The sequence below is a fragment of the Aplosporella prunicola genome (assembly GCF_010093885.1).
Source record: "Aplosporella prunicola CBS 121167 unplaced genomic scaffold K452scaffold_62, whole genome shotgun sequence".
In the NCBI taxonomy this organism is placed as follows: domain Eukaryota; kingdom Fungi; phylum Ascomycota; class Dothideomycetes; order Botryosphaeriales; family Aplosporellaceae; genus Aplosporella; species Aplosporella prunicola.
In genome coordinates, this window is record NW_022983590.1 from 11,448 (window position 1) to 34,667 (window position 23,220).

General features: G+C 47.2%; 12 protein-coding genes across 12 annotated transcripts; 6 read left to right on the forward strand and 6 right to left on the reverse strand.

The window, feature by feature from the left end:
• Positions 1 to 744: 744 nt before the first annotated feature.
• Positions 745 to 1,156, reverse strand: K452DRAFT_303054 (uncharacterized protein; the record flags this gene model as incomplete). Its single annotated transcript, XM_033542673.1, has 2 exons — positions 745 to 945; positions 1,007 to 1,156. The coding sequence occupies 2 exons, from the start codon at positions 1,154 to 1,156 to the stop codon at positions 745 to 747; spliced, it is 351 nt and encodes a 116-aa protein (XP_033391792.1).
• Positions 1,157 to 1,462: 306 nt separating this feature from the next.
• On the reverse strand, positions 1,463 to 1,720 carry K452DRAFT_238130 (uncharacterized protein; the record flags this gene model as incomplete). Its single annotated transcript, XM_033537640.1, has 2 exons — positions 1,463 to 1,516; positions 1,568 to 1,720. Coding segments are annotated over 2 exons (207 nt in total), but the record flags the coding sequence as incomplete, so codon positions are not given.
• A 394-nt stretch (positions 1,721 to 2,114) lies between these two features.
• K452DRAFT_303055 (uncharacterized protein) lies at positions 2,115 to 2,497 on the forward strand (the record flags this gene model as incomplete). Its single annotated transcript, XM_033542674.1, has 2 exons — positions 2,115 to 2,180; positions 2,282 to 2,497. 2 exons carry the CDS (start codon positions 2,115 to 2,117, stop codon positions 2,495 to 2,497), a joined length of 282 nt encoding a protein of 93 aa, XP_033391794.1.
• A 652-nt stretch (positions 2,498 to 3,149) lies between these two features.
• Positions 3,150 to 3,379, forward strand: K452DRAFT_303056 (uncharacterized protein; the record flags this gene model as incomplete). The annotated part of the gene is made up of 2 exons (XM_033542675.1): positions 3,150 to 3,241; positions 3,301 to 3,379. 2 exons carry the CDS (start codon positions 3,150 to 3,152, stop codon positions 3,377 to 3,379), a joined length of 171 nt encoding a protein of 56 aa, XP_033391795.1.
• Positions 3,380 to 3,765: 386 nt separating this feature from the next.
• Positions 3,766 to 4,904, reverse strand: K452DRAFT_354100 (uncharacterized protein; the record flags this gene model as incomplete). The annotated part of the gene is made up of 3 exons (XM_033545866.1): positions 3,766 to 4,587; positions 4,624 to 4,739; positions 4,856 to 4,904. The coding sequence occupies 3 exons, from the start codon at positions 4,902 to 4,904 to the stop codon at positions 3,766 to 3,768; spliced, it is 987 nt and encodes a 328-aa protein (XP_033391796.1).
• Positions 4,905 to 8,654: 3,750 nt separating this feature from the next.
• On the forward strand, positions 8,655 to 9,255 carry K452DRAFT_313486 (uncharacterized protein; the record flags this gene model as incomplete). The annotated part of the gene is made up of 2 exons (XM_033543666.1): positions 8,655 to 8,699; positions 8,749 to 9,255. The coding sequence occupies 2 exons, from the start codon at positions 8,655 to 8,657 to the stop codon at positions 9,253 to 9,255; spliced, it is 552 nt and encodes a 183-aa protein (XP_033391797.1).
• Positions 9,256 to 12,043: 2,788 nt separating this feature from the next.
• K452DRAFT_345020 (uncharacterized protein) lies at positions 12,044 to 12,943 on the forward strand (the record flags this gene model as incomplete). Its single annotated transcript, XM_033545439.1, has 1 exon — positions 12,044 to 12,943. One exon carries the CDS (start codon positions 12,044 to 12,046, stop codon positions 12,941 to 12,943), a length of 900 nt encoding a protein of 299 aa, XP_033391798.1.
• A 3,772-nt stretch (positions 12,944 to 16,715) lies between these two features.
• Positions 16,716 to 17,799, forward strand: K452DRAFT_362768 (uncharacterized protein; the record flags this gene model as incomplete). Its single annotated transcript, XM_033546534.1, has 2 exons — positions 16,716 to 16,820; positions 16,867 to 17,799. The coding sequence occupies 2 exons, from the start codon at positions 16,716 to 16,718 to the stop codon at positions 17,797 to 17,799; spliced, it is 1,038 nt and encodes a 345-aa protein (XP_033391799.1).
• A 143-nt stretch (positions 17,800 to 17,942) lies between these two features.
• Positions 17,943 to 18,825, reverse strand: K452DRAFT_362769 (uncharacterized protein; the record flags this gene model as incomplete). Its single annotated transcript, XM_033546535.1, has 2 exons — positions 17,943 to 18,603; positions 18,670 to 18,825. 2 exons carry the CDS (start codon positions 18,823 to 18,825, stop codon positions 18,082 to 18,084), a joined length of 678 nt encoding a protein of 225 aa, XP_033391800.1. The 3' UTR covers positions 17,943 to 18,081.
• A 316-nt stretch (positions 18,826 to 19,141) lies between these two features.
• On the reverse strand, positions 19,142 to 20,899 carry K452DRAFT_322661 (uncharacterized protein; the record flags this gene model as incomplete). The annotated part of the gene is made up of 2 exons (XM_033544535.1): positions 19,142 to 20,223; positions 20,272 to 20,899. 2 exons carry the CDS (start codon positions 20,897 to 20,899, stop codon positions 19,253 to 19,255), a joined length of 1,599 nt encoding a protein of 532 aa, XP_033391801.1. The 3' UTR covers positions 19,142 to 19,252.
• Positions 20,900 to 21,319: 420 nt separating this feature from the next.
• Positions 21,320 to 21,490, reverse strand: K452DRAFT_210298 (uncharacterized protein; the record flags this gene model as incomplete). Its single annotated transcript, XM_033536159.1, has 1 exon — positions 21,320 to 21,490. A coding segment is annotated over one exon (171 nt), but the record flags the coding sequence as incomplete, so codon positions are not given.
• An 858-nt stretch (positions 21,491 to 22,348) lies between these two features.
• On the forward strand, positions 22,349 to 23,220 carry K452DRAFT_345027 (uncharacterized protein; the record flags this gene model as incomplete). Its single annotated transcript, XM_033545440.1, has 1 exon — positions 22,349 to 23,220. A coding segment is annotated over one exon (642 nt), but the record flags the coding sequence as incomplete, so codon positions are not given.

The window sequence follows — 23,220 nt, forward strand, 5'->3', positions numbered from 1 at the left end:
GGGGGGGATTGCTCGGTTACGTGTTCTGGTGATCCGGCAGAGAATTGTGGCGCCGCGGACAGAGTTGGTGTGTATAGAAAAGAAAGGTCAAATTGATAATGTAGTGTCGCTAGTTTTATCCTAGTAGACAGCAGGACAGCTACGACTAATCTCATCCTAGGAATATGCGCATTTAATTGATAATGGCACTTTCCACTGCACTCATGATCAGTTGTTCACTTCGCATTCCAGACAAATTGCATCCTATCCAGCTTCAAACATTGAAGATTTAATCCCAGCTGTAATCATAATCGTAATCCGTGCTCCGATAGGTTCCGTTCTCCCAGTAGTCTTCCGTTTCAGGGGGTAATTGATTCTTTTTCGTCGGCTTCTTTCCAGCCTTGAGAGCTCTCATACAGCTGGGGCAAGCAATGCTACCACAACGGGTGCATTTCATTGCAAACTTGTACCTCACTTCAGTGCAGTGACCACAGGTGTAACGGCCCTCGATCCGGTCCCACCAGCATTTGTGCCTACAAGGTGATTGTGCAGCCGTCGGTATATTATGTACTCCGAAGCTCCCGCATCTGTAACCCGTTGACCCTATGTTGCTGCCTTCAAACCGGTTAGCCTATTTAGCCGATGTACGGGAAAGTACTTTTAATAAAAATTTACCATTGGATGATGTTTTTCTCTTCGCATTCAACTCCTCCAGTTTTCGCTTTGCTTGTGCCTTCGCGGCTTCCCGCTCTGAGTGGACTCTTCTTAAGAAAGCTGCAAACTCATCCTCCTGGGCTTTTCGACGTTCCTCTGCTTTCCGTTCCCGCTGCTTTCTGGCTTCTTCAGCTGCCTTTTCTCGAGCCAATCTCTCCGCTGCCATTTCTCGCTCCCATCGCGCAGCCGCTTCCTGGGCTTCCCTTTGCTTCCTGAGCCTTTCGGCCTCTTCTTGTGCCCATCTCCTCCTTTCTGATTCCTGCCACTGTTTTATACTCTCCGCATTTTCCCGATCAAGTCTAGATTTTTCTACCTCTTCTTGTTGCTTCTTGAGGCTCTCGAGTTCCTGAACCTCCTTCTGCACCTTTGCCAACTTATCTAGCTTAATCCTCTTCGCGGCCATTCGTTGAAACTTCTCATTAGCCATGTGCATCTTTTCGTCTTCAGTCATCTTAGGTTGCATCGTGAAGACCCTCCACCAACTGTTCTCTAGACCCTCTTTCGCGAGATCTGTCTTGTCCTGATTATCGAGAGTTCGTATTTCAGCCTCCAGTTTGGTTACAACCTTTTGAGCTTTGAGTATGTTGTCATTGTTTATTCGTTGCCAGCGGAGATAGTCCTCCCGCTTCCGTTTCGACTCCTCGGTTCCTGTTGTGGCCTGTTGTGCTGGCTGCTCCCCAAAGTTGTCATAGGCAGACCCGCGGGCATTCGAGTTTGCGGTAGTATTAGCAGACGGATTTGTAGTCGAATGAGATTGTCTGTGTGTTGCATCGTACGCGTTTCGCTTCGTTTGATCTGAGAGTATTTCCCATGCAGCTGATATCTAATCGAACAAACATCAGTTAACGTGAGGAAGGAATTATAGGGGAGTTACGCGTTGGAATCTCTCTGTTGCATCCTTCCGATATAGGTTCTTGTCTGGGTGATGCTGTAAAGCAAATCGCCGATAGGCTTGTTTTATCTCCGCAAAACTTGCCGTTCCAGATACCCCCAGAGCCACATATGGATCAAGTGTTGGTGGTGCCATGCTAATTGCTGCTTTTCGCAAAGTGGTAGGGGAGCGAGGAAAATTTCACGTAAACGCGGGGTTGCTGTTAATGTTACACGACGTTACCGATGTAGCACAGCAGTAGTTATCTAACGATAAACGAGATGTATAGGTGTATTCTAGTATGAGAAGGACAGTAGATGGTATATACATGAGATAGGACCGAGGGTTAAAAGAAGTAGTTCAAAACCACTGCGACATGCTATGTTTAGAGCTGCAGATGTGCTGCACACAAACTGGTCGTTCAAAAGTCTGCTGAGCGCCGTGGCTGAGATTTCTTGTCTGATGCCGGGCGTCGAATTTATCTACAACCAAGCCCAAGCACACAGGCAGTCCGTGGTGCAGGCTTCAGGGCATTGGGTCGTGGCTCAGCATGGCCATCTCGCCCGCGACTAAGATGCAGCAACAGACGGGGCTGTACATGGGCAAGTCGACGATCGTGCTTAGGATGGATCTGTTTCCGGCCTCAAGATATAGATGACGTATGTAAAAATGTTTCCCCGCGCGGTCGGCATTGCCTGGCACTTGCAACAATTCTAGCCTCGCCGCCGGCACCTCCAGCCCGAGTTTCACAATGCCAACACGCCCTGCCACCAGTACCATTTCCAGGCCATTACGGGCCTGCTAGGCACGGTCTTTGCCGATGAGCTAGTCGCCGCATACCCGGAAGCCAAAGTTACCGTGAATCAGCAGCCCGACATCGACGCCTGGTACCAGGGCAATAGGCACGCCATGGTGCCTATCAGATATGGCTGAGCCGAGATCATCCGCCGCATCTTCGAAACCCGTACCTTCTGATACTACCGCGCTTTCTGGGACAAGACCTAGTTCCACTTCTACGACGGCGGCGATTCGAGCAAAATGACAAGCGCCATTTTCGCGAGCAGTACTCCCATCTCACGGAGCTGTTTCTGCTTGAAAGTCGGCTTGGTTTATGCGTGTAGGACGGATGGGAGCACCTGTGTGCGTTTTCTAGGGGAGCCGGTGCCTACCCGCCCGTTCCTGAGAGTAATACGCCGGACTAAGTGGATGAGACGTACGCGACTATGCACGCGCCTATGATACGTCGGGTGAGGAGGACCATAGCCATTTACTTGCGTGTTGTGGTTGTTGTCACGGCGTCGTGCAGCAGGTTCCTCAAGTGAGCCGAAACAGTGGGCAAACGCAGAGGTGCGGGCTCACTTGCAGTTGCGGCATTGAGTGGGGCGGAAAAATAAATTCTTTCAGTAATACAAGGGCTCCTGGAGAGTCTCCATGGTGTTGGGAAACGGCCAAAAATGGTCGGTTCAGCGATGAAGATGGGGGAAGGTCGTTCTCTTCATGCTCGCTCATTAACAATAGTCGCACCCTCGCTGCTAGCAGCTTCTTGTATTGCTACTATCTGGATCAACTCTGTCATATCGTCAACATGGACGCCGAGGTTGTTAGGCGTTCATTTGCCGTCAAAGATGATCAGGGCTGTATCGACACAATGACGCTACTCCCCGTCAACACAAGCTAGTAAGAGCAACAGACGTATCTCGCTTTCATTTACTTTCTCGCTAGAAAAGAAATTGCAGCAACTTTCACGATTATTGTGTCTGCAACGGCATGATCAGGGGCATCGGAAGAGTCTTTGGCAACTGGAGACGCGTTTGAGAAGGTGAGGTGACTATAAGTGCTCTACATCAACCTTATCTCAGGCAGTACACTCTCCCCTGTCTAGTTCATCCTGCTTTCATCCTTCAATGCTTATATCCCAAGAAAAATAGCCTAGGGTTGCAGAAACCCGGACGCTTTGGCTCGCTCGGCGTAGTGCTACATAAGCGTCGGCGTTTTTGTCAAGTTAAATAATTTCGAAAGTTTTCCTGGAAAAGCGTGCTCCTTGTCATGAGCGGCGTCTGCCGTAACTACCTCGAGGATATATACTTCTTCTGTCTTTCCGCAGACTGCGGCACACTCGCTTGAAAGCCTAGAAGGGCAAGCAGCATCGAATTCCTCGCGCCAGCTTCATATTTTTAAATCCTTTTTCCTTAACCTTCCCCTCAGCAAAACAACTGACCAACAAGACGATCTATACAGTAATCTCCCCCATATTCCCCTATCGCTTTCGTTGGAAGATATAGGCTCCAATCGTCTTCTTCAATCGGCGATACTGTATTAAGAGCTTTTACGTATTCCCAGTATTCTGGATAAGCTCCGCCTAGCTCCCAATCAACAACACCGGTTACTTCCACAAGCCCATTAGTCCCAATTTTGACCATGATATTCCGAGGGTGTAAGTCGCCGTGTGTCATTACGATCCGATGATCTGTCCGAAGGAGGGAGCCCAGAAATTGAATATAAGTCTGGGAGTACCTTATTATAGGTCCCGAGAGTAGGAATTGGTTGAAGTCGGCCTCATTTTGTATGGTACTTTGGCTGGAACGCGTGAATTTCCTGGTGTCTTTGCAGGAAGGGATGTTACCTCCACCAAAATAGGTTGAAGGCAGTGGTAGAGACCTTAGCTTCTCTAGGGTAGCGCTCAATTGCCTCTGGACTGAGCTTTTTTGCTCTTTAGACAAAGAAGACCAGAACTTATCCAAAGAGTTTCCTTCGAGGAGGGTCATAAATATGTAGGTGTGATGATCGATAGATATCGCACCGAGAGGGCGAGGTAGTGGTATGTCTTTTGAAACTTGGTGTATATAGTTCATGACATGTGCTTCGTCGCAGTCTAGACCAAGCCCGTGCTTTACAATGGTCTTGTTGTTGAGTTGAACAATATTCCGATCGCCGTACTGTGAAAGCGTTGTTCCTTTCTGTAGAGTTTGCTCAAGGTCGGAGACGAAGGTTGGAGCAGATACTAGGGTGTCTGCTGATGAGACCTGGCCCAGGCTAGAGGTATCGATGATCGCTTTGACCTCAGGGGCCAGTTCCAAGTGTATATGAACTTGGCTGGGAGAAGTGGCAGCCTCCGTGGATTTTTCAAGTGGCGTTTGAGATGTGTTTGGTACGGGCTTTTGGCGCTTTGATGGTACTGATGTTTTGTCTAAAATTAACTAACATTATTGATAAGCTGGAAGATTAGGTGGCTAACCTTGAGAACTGGAGGATGACCGCTTTTTCCTCAATTTTTCGCGCTTATCCGGGTACGATTTGCATACTTCTCGAGCAAGGACGAAAGGTCAGTCGTGGGGTTCATTTCCAAATTCCTCCTGAAGGAAGACAAGACCGCTTCACTTAGACGCCGGATCTTTTCATCAACCTCTAAGGATGTCAAAGTCGCATCGATCTTTTGATCGTCTGAGACATTGCTCTGGCGTTTTCAGAGCACCCATTTCATTTCCGAGAGCTGACAGCATTTCCTGAAGATAGTGTGCAGGAGGGCATTGAAGTCGGTTCTTTGTGAAGTCAGGCTCGGTCTGGAGGGCATTGTAGTCAGTTCCTTATGAGGTCGGGCTTGGTTTCATAAACTTACCGATTGTATTAGTCATCGCGGCAACGGCAGATCCCACATTCCGCGCCGTTTCAGATTAGCGCCTTGGCGTCAGTGGGAAAAGACGCTTTGGTTCTTGGTGCTTGCAACAATGCATCCAATGCGGCTTCTGCCGACTCACCAGTGCCACCAACCCCCAAGCTCCTGAGAACAGACCGTATTTCGCATGTGACAACACAGACGAGATGCAGAGGCCTAAAAGCCGTGCATGGCGCTCGTACCGCGCAATCATCTCGTTAGCGGCAGCTGCCGCCCGTGCCTGCGTCAAGACCCTTGACTCCAATACTGCACTGGCCCTCACAACTACGTAGCATGGATTTTCTCCTTGTGAGCTCTTTATGATTAACCCGGCGAAGGACGGATTTAGGGGCATATGGTCTTGTGTAACGTCGCGCCTAGGCTCAGGAGGTCGAAAAAACTCAAAAACTAAATCGAACTAAGTAGTAACCCAACCTGTACGAAAGCTTAATTTAGTAATATCAAACTAACATGATGACTTGACTCTCGATCCACCAAAGTCAAGTGCGATATTGAGGCGCTGGTGGCGGAGTGCGGGTTTGTGCATGGTCACGTGGTGAAGACCCGTGGGACCCGACTTGAGCCTGCCCATGACAAACACTTCCGCTTGCGACGCGCTTTGATTTAACTAGATCTCAGAGAAATAAATGCGCAGGATAATCACCTACGCAGCCCCTAGGGAATGCCACGTTTTGTAGGCCTCCAAAAGAGAGAAAAAGACGATTTCCTGTCCTGGCGTAAAAGCTGTGAGAAAGCAGTTTCGTGAACATGTGATATAAGTTCTACCAACGGTCTCAGCTCACCTATTTCAAAACCTTAGCCCTGATCATACTATCAGCCTCACCGAACATATCCTGTAGCCGATGTATTTTCTACAACACAGCGCTCATCAAAACCTTTCACCAGATACTTCACTTCTTCATCACTCATCCTTTGAGACGGCCCCCGGTGCTCGCCATGAAGCAAAAAATTCGGATGGCCGAGCTGCGGACGCAGAAAAAAGAATACCGTCCACCACTATAACACAACAGAAAAGAACACACAATGACAACAACATCCCCTTCAACAAGAACGCCTCAAAAGCACCACCTAGCAAAACTCCAACCGTTGAATTAAGAACTAACACTGCGGCAAGGGATCGGACTGGAAGTTGGTAGTTTTGAATAGATCCGATGTGGGCGAAGAGAATCCGCCTTTTGGTTCCTTGTGTGAGAGCTTTTGTCTAATGGTTCCGAATATGCTTTGATTCATGTTGGTATCTGCAGTCTGAGGATTTGAGGTGAGTGTATGGCAGAAAAAGGTTAGATATACACCTTTAGAGATGACAGTAAGAGCGAGTAGTATGGATAAAAAACAGCTGCGCTGTAGTTCTTGGATAAACTAGTCATAAGAACAAGATTTACATCTCTTCCGTTGGCACGATCTCCAGAACACGAACTCTGCCTTGTAACCGCTAGACAGGGATCTTTAAAAATGGAACAGCTGTCAAACGTGCCACGCCTGCATGCAGTCGCAATATCGTCTTGCCATAGGCGAGGGTTAAGTGACTCACTTGAGTGGGTTTGTGTGTGCATGAGGGAAAGGGAGAGGGGAGGCTGTGTAAGTTTCAAGGTCCTTTAATGAGGCTGTATTCGGGGACTTAGGCTCAGCCTTGTCCGAACCTAGGTAAACCAGACGGCACCCAACTACCTACCGAGTCAAATTCCTGTCCACTCTAACGCGTTTACATCCTGTCAGCCAGGATCACTCCGGTAACTCTCGTTTTTTCAGCCTTATTACAGTCAGTTGTTACACTACAGCCTTACCCCTTACACCACACGTTTATCCACTGCAAGAGAATAAGGATCTTAAAGAGAAAACGTGTTCTTTTAGATAGCAGCATATATACCTCCATAGGTAGTAGTAATTTAGGTGGACAAGCGGCGTCCAATTCCTCGCGCCTAGCTTCACACATCCTTTCCGAAGTAATGACGTGTCGGCTGTCGCTTTTGATTCAGTTCCTTGTCAAGTTATCTCTAGGGTGCATTATATTACGTAGAAGCATTTTTTCCTCGCTCCAGGTTATTGTGGTTCGTTCTCACGCTTAGGCAATCGTCTCGTACGCATATCTAGCGAGATTATAGTTAAGTAGTCTAAACGACGTCCGGGTTATTGCTACCTCGATATCTAGCCACGGTTCCCGCTTATACTTCTGGCTAGGTGAGGTCTTTCCACAAGCTAAGCTCAAGGGATACACTAAAACTGATGAATCACAACGTAGGATTTAATTTCGGACAAGCCTTCCGCGCGGCACGGTAACAACGGCAGAACAAAATGACGCCAGGTCATTAGTGAGCGGCGTCTTCGTCGATCCATCAGATATTGGTATGGCCACTAGGAAGCTCTTCCGCAGCGGCCTGACAAGCAGTCATTGACAATAAACTGGGTGCTGCAGAAACCGGAATGACCAATCGGGCACAAGGGCTGCCAAAGTAAGCGACGAAAGCGAGTATGAAAGCGAGGATGGAAGCGAAGAGGGTAGCGAAGATGGAAGCGAAGATGGAAGCGAGGATGGAAGCGAGGATGGAAGCGAATATGGAGGCGAATATGGGAGCGAGGGTAAAGGCACTTTCGCTCGGCGTAGGAGAACAGGACAGTGGGTTGTTCCAGGAACCGATGCTCGACACTTGGATAAACTATCATTTATACGTTGAGGCTCATAAGCGCTAGAAAAGTGCTACGGACTTAAGTAACGTTAGATCATTCGTTTTTATATAGTTACGAGGTAGAATGAACAGGAAATACTATATGTCCTTTAAAACCCCTGTCGATAACTGATTTGTATAAGGCTATACACTAGAATTCTTCAAGGACGTTGGGAAAAAGATCGTCCAGAATAAAAACAAGCATCGGTACCTGTTATATTGAGGGTAGTAACCAATAGCATTTGATGTTTAATAGCGATCGTGATGATAGAAATGGCTGAAGACCCTATCACATTCTAGCCTAGATAGTTTCTGCCCAATAACGGCTGCGTTGCACTGTTTAGTCCGTACGTTATTACTCTAACCTTACACGTTGCGAATGTGGAGGGGTTTATTTGGAACGTCGTTTATCTTGATGTGTCAGGGAAGAGCAGCGACTTTGCCGAGGTATTTGCGTGTATACTGTAGTACACCTAGCAAACATTGCATACGGGGCACACCTAGCGCGATTAGTATACCCATCTCACCTATATCACCCGTCTTTTATTGCATATGCAGCAGCCTGCAAATAATGTCCGTTATAACCGTAATAGCTTTCTGGCGCAACTATCACCTGAGGTTCGGACCAATAGCTAGTTAGCTCTGTCAGCCCTCACATTCTCTATCGCAGACCCGTGAACAAGCGTTCTTGTCTGATAAGATACCACCACTCGAGAACATTTCGTTTGAGAAACAACTTTGCTTGCTGGAAGGGATGATGCGAGATGTAAAGACCAGAGCAACGGGACTACATAAAGAGGTAGGTAGTCAATCTCAAAATTCGCCGCTCGACTAATGTTTCTATATAGGGCGCCTCACGTCAGCATTTTCAAGCAAGTGATCAGTACGACAGGCGAGCAGGTGTTCAAGACTGGACCTGCGATTTCGACCTGTCCGCTTCTGAGAACGACTCCAACCATCAAACATCTAGCCATGGGCAGATACATGTACCTTCTGAAATTGTCGGCAAGCAGGCAAAGGTTCGTGCCGCCGCGAAGCTCCTAAGAGATTTTGCTGAGGTGGTTACGCAATTCGAAGCTCTCCATATCAGAGCCGAAATTCCGTACGCTCCAGGAGCTACAGCTAGCCTTACAAGAGGCGAAATAGAAGGAACACTCTTACTGGCGCGTATAAGGGATGGAGGGACTACCGCTGTGTTGCGGTATCCAGAGCCTACGGTTCAGCACTGCACTAGTTCCGGGGTTCAGTCACCAGATTACGAACCTTCCGACAGAAAGATTGATCTCGATTATACGGTTTTGGGGCATGTGATGCAACAGGCCAGAGCCCTCGTAGGCGGAGAGAATGCAGTATAAATGTACGGGATACAAGATAGAGGTTTGACCGGCAGTTCAAGTTGATCCTCATACTCCGATCTGGCTACTATTGTTTATGCTATCAGACGTGAGTCATCAGAAGTGCGGAAAACCACGAGTGTTCCCCATATGTGGATATGCATCACCGTTTTGAGAAGTTCCACCCGGGCTCGCCCGAGCACCTGCACTGGTGATGCTGCTAAACGGAGGCTGTACTTTGTTCTACTATTACAAGCGAGCGCTTGAATTCTCACTCAGCATGTATACTTGTAACAGACAGTTACTCCTTTGAAATCCAATCGTGGCGTGACCACTTCACAGCCGTCAAATCCAATAAGTTTGTTAACGTTAGAGATATTAACACTTTAGTTTCATGGGCTGTGCGAGTGGTAGGGATGCGGCTGAATTGTGCAATAGTAGCTACTTAGCAGGCTACTATACATGCTATACTGAGAGTCTAGTGTTCACTTGTAGTAATGGGACACAGTATCCGGGTTATGGTTTGTCAACCATCACCACTATAACCATATTGTCTCGCTTAGCACTAACCCTGTCATCACTTTGTGTCAGCCAGGATCACTCCGATAACACATGTTTCTCAGCCTCATTATTTAGTTGTTACACAACAGCCTTACCCCTTGCACTACTCATTTATCTTCTGCAAGGAAACAATGATCTCAAAGAGAAAACGTGTCCTTCTAGTAGTATCTTATATACCTCCACACTAATTAGTTGGAGCTGTTTCGGCACGGTGGGGTTTTCGCCACGCAGGGAGGGACGTTAGTGTCTGTTTCCTCGTACTGATTGTATGAAGACATCTTTGCTACATTTTCAGAGCCCATTTGCTTGTTAAAGCCCTTTGCGTCGCATGAATCGCGAAGACTCTTGAGTTGCAAGAGAAAACAACACGCTTGCAGTTCTGTTTAGCCCTGTAGTGCAGGTAGGCTGCAGGCAACAAAGACCTACCCTCTTCAGAAGGTAGACACTACATTCTGCACCTAGAATGCTAACATACTGTACGTAGCGCACCTATTATATGTCTTCTACAATTAACCGCTTTGTATCTTAATAGTTCCTATCACATCCATAAGATCTATTAATCCTAGCATGTGTGTAATGCGTGGCATACATGGCATACATGGCGTACATGGCGTACCCAGCATACCTATTTTTTTGTTGGCTTGGAGCAGCTTGAAGCGGAGAAGGTATGGTCGAATCGGTGGGAGAAAAAGAAAGGTGCTTATTTCCTCATGATTTGTTGCTAGCAATTGCTTTATATATATATACATCGCTACCTAGAATAACACGTGTGCTTTTCCGGAAGCGTTTTCCCTTGTAGTTGGTGGAAGATAGTAGTATAAAGGGCTAGGTTTATGTGTAACCTTCAACAGCAAGGCTGAAAACGTGTGTTATCTTAGAGGAATCTGGACAACAGGCGAGGAATAGGCTACCTACCGCCCTCTCTAGTCTACTTTTCAAACACGCCTCTCTCTACAATTAGGGACGAATTTTCGGTGTTTTTTTTTTTTTTTTTTTTTTTTTTTTTTTTTTTTTTTTGCCGTCACCTTACAGTTTCTGGGGAAGCTATGGACCAGGCAATCTGTTCTGTTAATATCCTGCCATAACTTGTAAATCCCTACACACCAATAACATCTTTTAGCTGACTCTGGAAACCTTAAAGGTAATTCCTCAAGTCTAATCATTCTGTAGGGGACGCCGTTCCATTCTAGGCCATTGGCTTGCTCGGACAGTAGGGAGGTCTGCCGTAAAGTAAGGTTTACAGGCGCGGTAACGTAGGCATTTTTGTTATTGGTTTTCTAATACTCCAAAACTGCTCGCCGTTTGCTTTCCCTAATCCAATATAGAGCGCAAGCATAAAAGTCGAAAGATTAATGATCTGTTTTATTACCTAGCCTAGCCAGTAGCTTTCCACAATCTTGATCACTGAAACCTTAGAGTATACGAGCTAGGCCCTCCAGTGAGAAGGGTCTCAGGAATTCTATTTCGTCTTTCTAATTTAGGGAACAAAGAAAATCCTTTATAAGGATCGATAGAGAAGATATTAGAAATTACCAGTTATTGGGAAGCCAGTTTAGGCGTTTGGGCTGTTTATAAGTTGCGCATCTCGTTTAGCCTTACGATGGATGTTGTTGGAATATATAGGTCACTCAAACCTGCGCATCAAATGCGCGGGCCCGCCTTTTGGTTCAACAGATGCATTTAACTCAGCGCAGTATACCGATACTACATAGCCTTGCTTAGTGAGTCATATGGTAATTTTGTTCATGGTTGGAGAACTTTGTAAGCGACGAATGAGTATAGATACCCCGCAATGTTATTAAAATATAGTTATGCAGCTGGCGCGCGGGGATTTGATGCTGCTTGTCTTTGTGAATTCTTACTGCATATGGTAGTTTATATGCTGTTATATAGAAGAACATGTTTGTTTTTCTGTTAGTACTATCTCTTTGCGGTGGGTAAACAAGAGTAATGTTCGTGAGTAAGGCTGTCTTGTAACAGCCAACCGTAAAGTTTAAAATGTGTATTATTTCGGTGATAGTGACTGACACTACTGGTTTTTAGTCAGATAAAAGAGCCTGCTCAAAAAAGGAACCTATAGATACAATAAAAAAACTCATCCCGTAATCATACGAGATCACATTCATTACATAATAGGTGACTAGGTACAAAAGCCACCGTAACTTACTTGGATAGCACTTTATTAAATAAAGTATATATAGGCAGTCAAACTCCCTAGATAAATCAACATCTATCGATATTGCGTGTCATGGAATCTCCGCAAACCTATGTCCTGCCTAAGGTGGACCCAGAACGTAATCCAGCGCCGGCCCTTGCCTCCATTGAGGAGAAAGCACGTAACAATAGAAGGAGATCGTTGAGAAACTACCACGGAAATAGAAATCGATGGTTAGAACCTACAGCTAATAAGAAACCTGAACGTATCGGCGACGAAACTTCCGAAAGCGATGAAGAACCTCAGAGTACTTATACCAGTAAAGAATCCGAAGGGTTATTTAAAGGACGGTACGGTCACTTAACTGAAAAACAAAAAAAGGCTTGCGAAGAGCTTCTAGCTATAATGAAAAGAACACCCTTCATTGATCTCGACCGACCCACTTCATTAAGGTACAATAAACTACTTTACGAGAGCACTATAATTCGAAATTCATCTGTAGGTGTCATGAAGTTTTACAAAACATACAAAGCTGCAATAATTATAGTGGAGAAATGTAAAATACTAGACAGAACAGATAAGATGAGAAAATTTTTTAAAGAGGTTGAAAGAATCACGCTTGAAAAATATAGAAAGACGCCTTTTATAGCTTTTTATCAAGACATTGTGGTGCCGAAAGAAACAAACGATGAAACGATAGATGAGAAAGCTGATAGATTGTCTAGAGTGTACGTCACGGGCATGAAAAACATTAAGGAAGCAAGGGCAGTTGTATACAATCCAGACCTATATAAGAATCCCAATAACGCAGAAAAATTAAAAGAAATGATGGCACCGCAAAAGGATTGGGATTTGGCTGAAAGATACGTTGAACTATGGAAAGAGATAATAAATTCAAAGGAACTCGTTACGGACGATGTCAAGTTTGAAATAAATACATTGTTTGGTCCATTATTAACTGAGCTTCGCAGATGCAAAGACAAAATAGAATAGGAAAAGGTCCTAACAAGTTTGCTGGATGGCGTTTAGTTTCAGCCTCACAGTTAGTTGTTACACAACAACCTAACTCCCTTACATCACACGTTTATCTACTGTAAGGAAATAAGGATCTCAAAGAGAAAACGTGTTCTTTTAGATAGCAGCATATATACCTCCATAGGTAGTAGTGATTTAGGGGGATAAGCGGCGTCCAATTCCTCGCGCCCAGCTTCACACTATTAAAAAAAAAACTTGTCAGTTTCGCCGAAATCAGAATCACATTGTGCCAACTACCCTTTGTTTACTTCGAAGGCTGTCTCAATCCGTGGTTGGTAGACACAGAATTGCCTCCTCTACCATCCCCAAAAACCTTTTCGTACGGAAGTACGGCTTTCCACGGATCCCACAGTGGATCATACGGGAGAGTTAAATCTTTCCCCCTTAATTCACAAGCATGTAGTGTTTGGTTATCGGTGTGGCCTCTTTTGCCATTAGTAGGGCTTCGGTTTGTTCCGTTCATTGCCTGCGGCCGAGGGGAACTGAGGATTCCCATGGGGACTTTGTATCGTTACGGAAGCTGGAAAAATAGTCCTCGTGGCCAGCTATAAAGTAACAGCTAGTAATACTTATCTGTGAAAGTGCCGATTTCGTGGAGTAGTTGTAGTTAGTGGAGCTAGAGTAAAAGCCGAAGCTGCAAAACTATTTATAGTGGAAAGCGGCACTTATTCCTCTCCCAGTTCGTTGCCTCGGGTATTACGCAGTTTCAATGACAGCTACTCAGCTCGTCGCCGGCGTCATTTCAATCCAACTGAGTCGAAGTAATTTACTAAAATCCGTCGCCCCGGGCAACAGAACTACGTAGCATCAAAAGGCTCTAGTACTATTGGCTATCGTGCTAAGTACCGAAGCTAGTTGGCAAATGGAGGACGAGGAGGTGCGGGGGTCTTGTTAAATTTATCCACGTCTTGTGAACTCGATTTATGATCTGTTGATCTGCGTATACCTGTTAACCCTCACATAGCTATTAACAGTCATCATTTCCTTACCCTAAAATTCTTAGTGGCTTGGTCCTCACAACACCGTCAAATTTGTCTTAGTTTTTCGTGAGATTCTCCAAGAGAGCACCTCACTGCGCAGTATCTTGTGTGGACATATTTCGCAGCTAGCCGCTCTAATAATCCAGCGTCATCCACTTTTCGTATGGTCCAACCAACCAGCAAAAATAACCATGGTAGACCTCTTTCAGCCAACCCCCTTCCCATTGTATATTAAATACTGTGCGAGACGTGTGTGATGGAGATGCCCTACACACGTGACAGAATTTCGCGTTATTTTTACAAGCTAAAACGTGGACCACCTGGCCGATTCATAAAGTTTTTGCAACTGAATACGTAATGCGCAGAGCCAAATCACACATCTGTCAACCGTCGCTAACACAAGTAGGCGCAGGGATTCTGTACGTGCTATCGTGGCTGAAGTGGCTAAGGAAGGTGTCATAGAAATGTTGACGGCGTCGTTACCCGTTCATATTATCACTATTAGCATATTGGCCTCTGTTTGTACTACGTTGTAAGACAACCCATGCTTGGCGCATATGTGCTGCTGGTCCAATGATCTGAGCGAAGATGTTAGAGTGAGGGAGGATTATTGCACATACAACCGCAGCGCCTAATATGGTGACATGCCCCTCACCAAGCACCAAGGACTAGCGATTTTCTCACTTTCAGTGATCCTTAGTTCTTCAGAATGGATATTGCAGTGGCATCGGTAAGTCATAGTAGCTCTTTCGTTTACTGCATCCTAGACAGTAATGCCTACGGGGGCTGGAGCCCACATAAACTCGACATCAATATCTAGCGCGTAAAATTTCTGTACGCTTCGCCTAATCTCGTGCTTTGCAGAGCTGCGATGAATTGGATCAGTTATTGTTAAGTGGTGAGAGATTGTACTTTAAACTTTACAGTCTATGAAGCAAACGTTAGGTGTAAGGGATGGCTTTGCCGCCTTGCCGTCAGTGTAGGTTAAGGCGTTCTCGATTGGGCGATTCGGTTCGATTTTAGATGAATTGCATGTACCGATCATGCATGATAACCCCGGTGCCCTGCCCTAGTACTAAGAGCTGCTTCGATCCCTCAATTCCATCTTTGGTGGGGCGATAGCTTCATCTATAGCGTTGATAGCCTTTTCCGGCAAACGATCGTGGGGGGCCAACGCACGGATATTTTAATGACGTGATAAACCAATCTCCTGCGGCGCAGGAGAAAGCGGCTGCCAAGGGTGTGGGGCATGCATTTCTACATAGGTTTTTGCCTGCAACTAAGCTTCACCGAGAACCAAAAGATCTGCATACTTCATAAGGTAAGCGCTATTACATATAACCCACCTAACTAAAGAAGCAAGCACACCTAGCATAGCTATTACGTTATAGTTCAGTTAAGCTGCTTTGCGACTTAGCGATTTCTAACCTAATATATATTGTTTGGAGAGTAATTCCAATATACCTGGCATACCTAGCAGTGAAGTGTGGGGCAGCCACTCAATCACATGACTCGCGAAATTCCTGCGGCGCAGGAGAAAGCAGCTGCGGAAGGAAACACCTACAGATCGGTTCTTCACTATAGTCGCCTCGAAGACAGCACAAAACCTAAAAGCAGAAAAACTTTTGAGAAAAACGGTGATGGCATCCACCAGCAGTCAAAAGGGGGGAGGGGTGTGGAGCTGGCGTTTACAACGGCGCGATGCGATCGCGCCGGTAGCCTCGATTGCCAAACCCCAAATCTACAGGCCTGGCTGAACAGCTGGCTTTGTAGTAATGACAATTTCCACCTTACCGTATTGCGATGTCATCTTTGGGGTAATTATGTTCTCAGGCGGGTGACGTGGCGTCTGTTCGGATGATAACAATAAACGTACCCATTCCCGGTCCCGTCCAATCCCGACCTAGTTTACCAATACACTAGTATACCCATCAGATCGAGCTTACCCAACAGGCACAGCATAACCAGCATACTCGGCGTTCGGACATATCTAGTGTCTCTGGTATAGCCAACAGTAAGAACGAGGTAGAAGAACCAGTGCGTCCTTTACAGCCTACCGACAGAGGGAAATCTTCCTGGCTCAGTACATCTTAAAACAATACATATTTGGCACAAATAATCCGGAGCACAGCCAACCCCTTTGCCTTCCTGTTGAACAGTGCGAGAAAGCTGGACACTGCTGTCGCATTAAATTAAGTGAAACTGTCTGCTTAAATACACGACCTCCCTGGGTAGAAAGGTGACTATCGTTCCACTAATAGGAGAGAATGGCATGATGTTGAAAAAGCAAAGTGATGACAGGGTTCGTGCTAAGCGAGATAATATAGTTATGGTGGTGATGGTTGACAGAAAAGAAAAACAAGCTATGGCCTGTAGGTTTTCTGTCGGCTTAACTGTATCGAAGGTGGGCATTATATCTGCTAGTCACTTAAAAGACGGTTTTCACTCTAATAGATTGCTTTTTCCCATCCACCGATCCATCCAGTCTGTGTTAGAAGCAAGGTAAAATTCCACAATGCACGATAAACATCGGGGAAACGTGGTCCAATAAGGATATGCCATGTGTTAGTGCATCGGCGCTGCTACATTTCCTGTCTAATGCAGTTATGCGCATGCGCGCTTGAGTTGCTGCATGAAGTAGAATTAGTATTTTGCAGCAGAAAGGTGCTGAACATTTAAATTCCAAATATGTCTACATATACTGTCGACCCATAGAGAGAAAATTTGCAGATTAGATACAACGGGTCACAATGGATGACACTTCTTGCGAAGATTTTAGTCCAAATCGCCTCATAAGGGAGTTCTTATGCGAACGGGTCCTAGTTTTTAAGGAACTCGCGGCTCTGAGGGACGAAGTAAGTGTCAAAAGTCTCGAGATTGTTTCTTCTCTCACTATTTCAGGGTTGGGCAAACCCCTCAGGAGATGATTACTTCAAGCAGCAGCGCAAAAGAGCAGATGAGGCTGGCCCAAAAGAACAACGTTGGTTCTTTCATATGATGCAGCAAATCGGCGATGAGATGGAAAATGCTACTGGATTTCTATCTCAACTTGTCTGCGAAAAAGATCCGCCGAAAGTTCTGGATCTTTGTATGGCTCCAGGAGGCTTCTCCGCTATGATACGACAACGTCTTCCCACGGCCGAAATTCACGGCATCAGTCTTCCACATTCGAAGGGTGGTCATAAGCTCCTTTTCGGTCATTCTGACCCTCGAATTCGTATTCTTTTCACAGATATCACGATGCATTCGTCAGAAATGGGTGCCACTAGCATTCCGCCTGATCACCCCGAGGCGGCTGCTTTCATACAATCACGACCCTATCTATCCGAGGCCTTTGACCTAGCAATTTGCGACGGCCAAGTACTCCGTAACCATCCTCGGCAGTCATATCGTGAGCAAGTCGAAGCTTCCCGACTTATACTAAGCCAATTGGTTTTCTCGTTACAGCGAATCAAGCCTGGAGGGACTATTGTCATACTCCTCCACAAGTTGGACAGTTGGGATAGCCTTGAACTACTTTACACGTTCAGCAAGTTTGCCCAAATCCAACTTTTCAAACCGGAAAAGAAGCATGCCATGAGGTCTTCGTTCTACCTCATAGCTAAAGGGATGGATCCGTATGCGCCCTCTGCCTTGAGCGCAGTGGAATCCTGGAAAGAAGCTTGGTCATGCGTGACCTTCCGTTTCTGTAGAGAGATATTCCCTTCCGAACAGATGGTAAAAACCATGCTAGCTCAATTTGGAGAAAGGCTCATAGAGCTTGGGCTGCCACTCTGGAACATTCAGGCCAAAGCTCTTCGAAGATTGGGGTTTTTAAAACAAAAAGCCAAATAAGCACCGCGATTGTCCCTTGGCCCATTAGAACCTGGCAAAAATCGTGGGCTTAAGCTGCATAAGCAGTTAGCTTTGTGTCTTTTGTTATTAAAAGTATTTTATCAACTATCAGCACTTACGTACCACATATCTACTATCCTTTTCCGTTGTGACTACAATACCCCTATCTTCCCTGAAAACGTAGTTTCTTTCAATTATAAGTAACAAAATATACTCCTCAAACCACTTCTTTTGCTCTTCCACGGCTTCTTGTTGGAGCCTAGTTTCTTCTGCCTTTTCCTGTTAGTTTTTGAGCCTCTCCAGCTCCTGGAGTTCCTTCTGTGCCTGCCCTAGCCTTTTTGTCTTGATTCTGGTCGATGCCATTCTCTGTATTGACTCATTCTCCATATGCATCTTCTCTTCATCTGTTAGCTTAGGCTGTCCTGTGAGGGATGCCCACCAACTGTTTTGCTGCGATATTTTATCCCTGTCTTTTTTGTCCTGCTTAGCGTGAGCTTGAATCTCTGACTTCAACTTCTCTACAGTCCTACGGATCTTCAAAATTTTGTCATCTTGTATCCTTTCCCAGCGGAGATAATCATCGCGTTTCCGCTTAGATGCCTCAGCTCCCTCCGTTGTCGGTTGTTCCTGTGGTTTACTAGAATTGGCACTGCCATTCTTCCCAGCGGCCGAAGACTTAGACGAGCTGTTACCCCCAGTATTGTTGCGCACATCTGCCGTAGTGGCGGAACGGGTCGTATGTCGAGTCGAGTCATATTTCTTCCGTTTGGCCTCGTCGGAAAGTATCTCCCAAGCAGATACAATCTAAAAGCTCTAATCAGTACAATTGATGTTATATTTAAGACCAGTGATTCCCTTAAAAGGTATTACGCATTGAAATTGCTTGGTGGCGTCCGCTCTGTTCTGGTTTTTGTCCGGGTGGTGCACTAAGGCGAGTCGCCTGTACGATTTCCTGATCTCTGTAAGGCTCGCCGGTACGGCCACTTCGAGCGTTGCGTAATGGTCAAGCGAGTTAGAAGTTGCCATAGCTGTAGATAGACTTAATAGCCATAGGTTCAAGTACGGAAGTAAAATCTTGCGACATGATCACAAGGTCTAAAAGCTATTTTCCACTATGCAAGGGAGCAAATATAGAATGCGGGGTAATACATAGCAAAGTTGCATTGAGAATCCGCTGCGTTGCAGCGCGCGACCGCGGCAGGAACACCAACTGCAGTGAACGCGACAGCAGCAGTAGTAGCCGCGAAAGCGACCCAAAAACCCGCGTAGCATTCGAGCCACCCGATAGCAGCGAAACCAAGTTTTTAAGAATTGCATCGTAGTGACCCGGAGATTTTTTTGGGTGCGAGACGAGTGGCCAACCGGCGGTTTATAATGCTCTCTACTGTTTTCCGACCTAAACCATTTGCTGGAAAGGTACGAAATTACTCTAATCTCCTTTATAAAACTACTTTCAGGTTTCTAGGCCTATCTTTTCAACTCTCTTCCAACAGCTTCTCTTAAAACCATCTGCGCCCCATGCCAATACCGCTACAATCACGCGTACCAAGTCTTCGGTAATTTTCGCGCCATGGCGAGAGCAGATATCGTACGTCGCAAGCTTCGTCATCCCGTAAGTACCGTAGACCGCAGCCGGGCTCGTTGACAGAATAGGGAATACAGGATCCGGCGGAGTTGCTACGGAACAAGGACCGGGTATGGATGTCCAGAAGTGCGCCCACAATTCGTGTATAGAGCACTGTGTCGCGACAGAGAACGTCACAAATGGAGAGGGATTTGAGGTGGACTGATCTGATGCGGGGTGGATCTCGGATGCGTCGAGATTGCCGCCAGCAACACCACACTTCGCAACACCATGCTCAGGAACACCAGGCTCTCTGGTCTCGCTGCTTGGCGGGACGGACGTCGCAGTTTCATGGCAGGGTGGATCGGTTGCAGCATCGGCACCTGTCGTTGCATTGCTTCGTGTCTCAGAACCTGCAGCCTTGGTGTTTGGAGCATCACCAATTGGCGTATCAGAGTTCGAGTCGACGAGCTGCTGTAGCTTCCTTAAAATGTTGATTGCGCAAGCGCCGCTCACCGACGCTTGATTTTGGGCCTGATACAACGTGCCCTGGGTGGCCGCAGTCTTCGCTTCGATGACGAAGAAGGGGAAGACGCCGCCCTGGCCCTGCGGGTCGCTAATCAGCTGCTGACCGACCTGCAGCGCCTCCAGTGTCTGGCTTATCGCCAAGTCGGCAGGTGTGCACACAAGTGACACTGAAGTATCCGGGCGAGGCGTCTTAATGTCGAACCTGATCGGTGCGGGCGGCTGTGGTGTGCTTTTTGGGGCCGAGCCATCCGGCGAAGGTAGTTGGCGTTTCGAGGGAATTAAGAGAGGGACCTTGTAGATCTTGGTCGGAGGCTTAAGGCCTTCGTTCCAATCTTCTCGCGGTTAGCAGCTGAATTGTACAAGCCCATGGCTATTCATACCTGTGCCCTGGTGCAGCTGGAGTTCGCCAGGGTGGAAAGTTTGCGCGATGTCTCGCACGAGATTGTGGACGAGAGTGGACCATTCAGTCTCACGCACCGGCCGGTGATCCAAATCGCGTGATTCGCGATGGTATCGTGCTGCGATGGCCTGGATGCGCTGCTCGTTGGCAGTGGCTTCAGCTTCACGTCCAGCCTTGCCGACGGCACCATCAATGATTGCCTGCAAGTGCTGCGGCACAGCATCCCAATCTGTGCCCACCTCGATGCTGGCTTTGTGGAGATGCTGACTGCGATAGATCCAGTCGCTGACAGACTTTCCAGGACTCGAGGAACGCGACCGGCGGGTGGAGCTGCGCTGGGTCGACGGTCGCAATGTCGGCGTGGCAATGCCCTCGGACTCGATGTCGTGGTTGGACATGCTTGGGACTCCTTCTCCTTCGCTTGCGACTTCTTCCTGCCACAGCCGTATGGCGTTGTCGGAGTCATAGTAGAAGGGACTGGGCGGCTGGTGCTGTGTCTTTGGGCGCTTCGAAGGCGGAGAGGCCGGAGCAGGGGTGTGCGCCGGTGTGGGTGCATGCAGCTCACACTTGCCGCCATCGGTTTCCAGCTGCTGCAATGTGCGCTTCATTGTGTAGCAGAGCGATGGATGATGGGGACGCTACTCGATGGGCGTGATGCGGCGGGTGGCGCCGTCGGGGATGGGACGAGATGCCGAGGCGTTTGTGCCCTCTGTTAAGGCTTACGTAAATTTGGAAGGCTTTGGTCGGAGAATCAGGCCTGGAGAGTTTACTGCATTTAAATCTTGAAAAGCAAGCCTTAATGCAGAAGGAAAGAGGGGGAAGTTTTGGTTGTTGATCTGCGAGAGCGGGTTGCGGGGTTGCGGCCCGCCCCGTGACGATCCCTCCTCCACCTACTGTATGCTAAATATACAATTCGGCGTCAGTGGTCAGTGCCCGGGTCCAACTTCCTCACGGTCCCAAGCACGAGGCAACCACTCAGTCAGCTCAGCTTCCACTTTGTCTGCGTCATCTTTCATGGACAGCAGATAAGGTCGCATTTTATTCAGCTTCGCTTTCAGTGAGAACCAAAGGTTTTCCTGCGGGTTGAGGTCTGGCGAGTACGGAGGCAATTCGAACCTGGAGATGCCACGGTCGGCGAGCCACGCTTTGACACGCTTCGCTGTATGAATGGAAGAATTGTTATGCACGAATTGCATGTCAGGATCCAGCGTTCTCTCTAGCATCTGCTCAAGGACTTTGATGTAACTTTTTGAAGAAACACCGATCTTTTTGGACTCGGGATCTCTCTCCAATGGGATACACTCAGACAGACCGTACTGGACTGAAAAGCCAGCCCAAACCATGCAGCGAGCATATTTTCCAAGTGTATGGGAATGGACATTCTTCTTAAGATACTTGTCGGTTGCCGCCACTGCGAACCTTTTGGACAGTAGTCGGTTTTTATCTTCGCAGAAGGGAACGCTACAACCAGCGCTCCTAGGGACAAAAATCCGGTACCAAACGAACCGGCATAGCCAACCTACTTACCCTCCCAACTTGCACTAGGCCGCAGGCCTTGGTTGTTGCGCTGCAACGGGAAAACAAACTAGCTTTACCCCCGGCCTGGAGGGAAAATTTTTCGGTGTTCCTTGCCAAGAATAAATCCTCACCCCCGGACTACCCGGAACAATAACCTAGAGGCTGATCCTAATATCTACCTAGCCAATCTCAAGATGGAAACCCGCCCCCCTGATATCCGGGAGGACTCCTTCACGCCCCCCCTAACCCGCTCAAGGGTTATCCTATCCTCCCCAATCCTAACGGACGAAGATACGGACATGGAACAAGAAATAAACCCGACCCAGCCCCAGTTTATAGGGGAAGACCCGCCAATGGAAACTACTCCTACCCCAGAGACTATCCGTCGAAACGGGAAATCCCCAACGGTTATCCCCACCCCTATCCACGGCAAGCGCCAGCGGGAGAATATCTTCGCCTTCCTAGCTACGCCAGATAAAAACATTAAAAGGACCCGCTATCCTAGCAACCTTCCCGCTCCCAAAACCTCTACTGAATAGCTCCAAGCCTCACTAGACTACCTTCTAAAGGCAGCTAACGCGGAACAAGATACCGACAAAACAGAAAGCCTCCTCGACCTTCTCTCTATTTTCAGAGACTACACGAAGACCGGAAAAATAGACTATTCTAAGTCTATTCTTGCTACGCAAGTAAAAGCCCTTGAAAATACCTCCCGAGTACTCCAGACAAACGTACGAAAACTAGGAACGCCCCCTCCTATAATCACCCCGACCCTACCTAGCCAAAACCCCACCCATAGAAACCCCCAAAGCTACGCTTCCGCAGCTACAAGGAACCTCCCCTCAGACCAAACCGGATTCAATCTTGTTACCAATAGGAAAAAGCCCGGAACTACCTCTCCGCCCGCTCCTAAGCCTACTCTCAAAGAACACCAAATCTCTTTTCCTAACCCAGGATTAGACAAGTTCTTTGGCCTACTCGACACAAGAACTAGGCTGAATAAAGCCTTCGAAACAGCTGGATACCGGGGGAAAACCGTTATCTCAGGCGTTCGTCTCTCCCAAAATAATAACATTGTTATAACGGGAAACCACGGATTCCCTGCGTCTTTTCTACTGGATAAGATCGATATAATCCGGAAAATCTTCCCGCAATGTCAGGCTAAAACAAACGAAACCTAGTATAAAGCGGCGATCCACGGCATTCCCACCCAGGAACTAAACGACCTCGATATCTCAGACTTTATAAAGATTGAGATCTCTACCTTCTCGAACGGACTTCAAACCGTAGGCAAACCCTACTGGCTAACTTCTAAACAGAAGAGAGAAAACCAGCTTGCAGGATCTATTGCGGTAGCTTTCCGCACCGAAAAAGACCGCAAACTAGCTATCTCCCAGCGCCTATATATAGC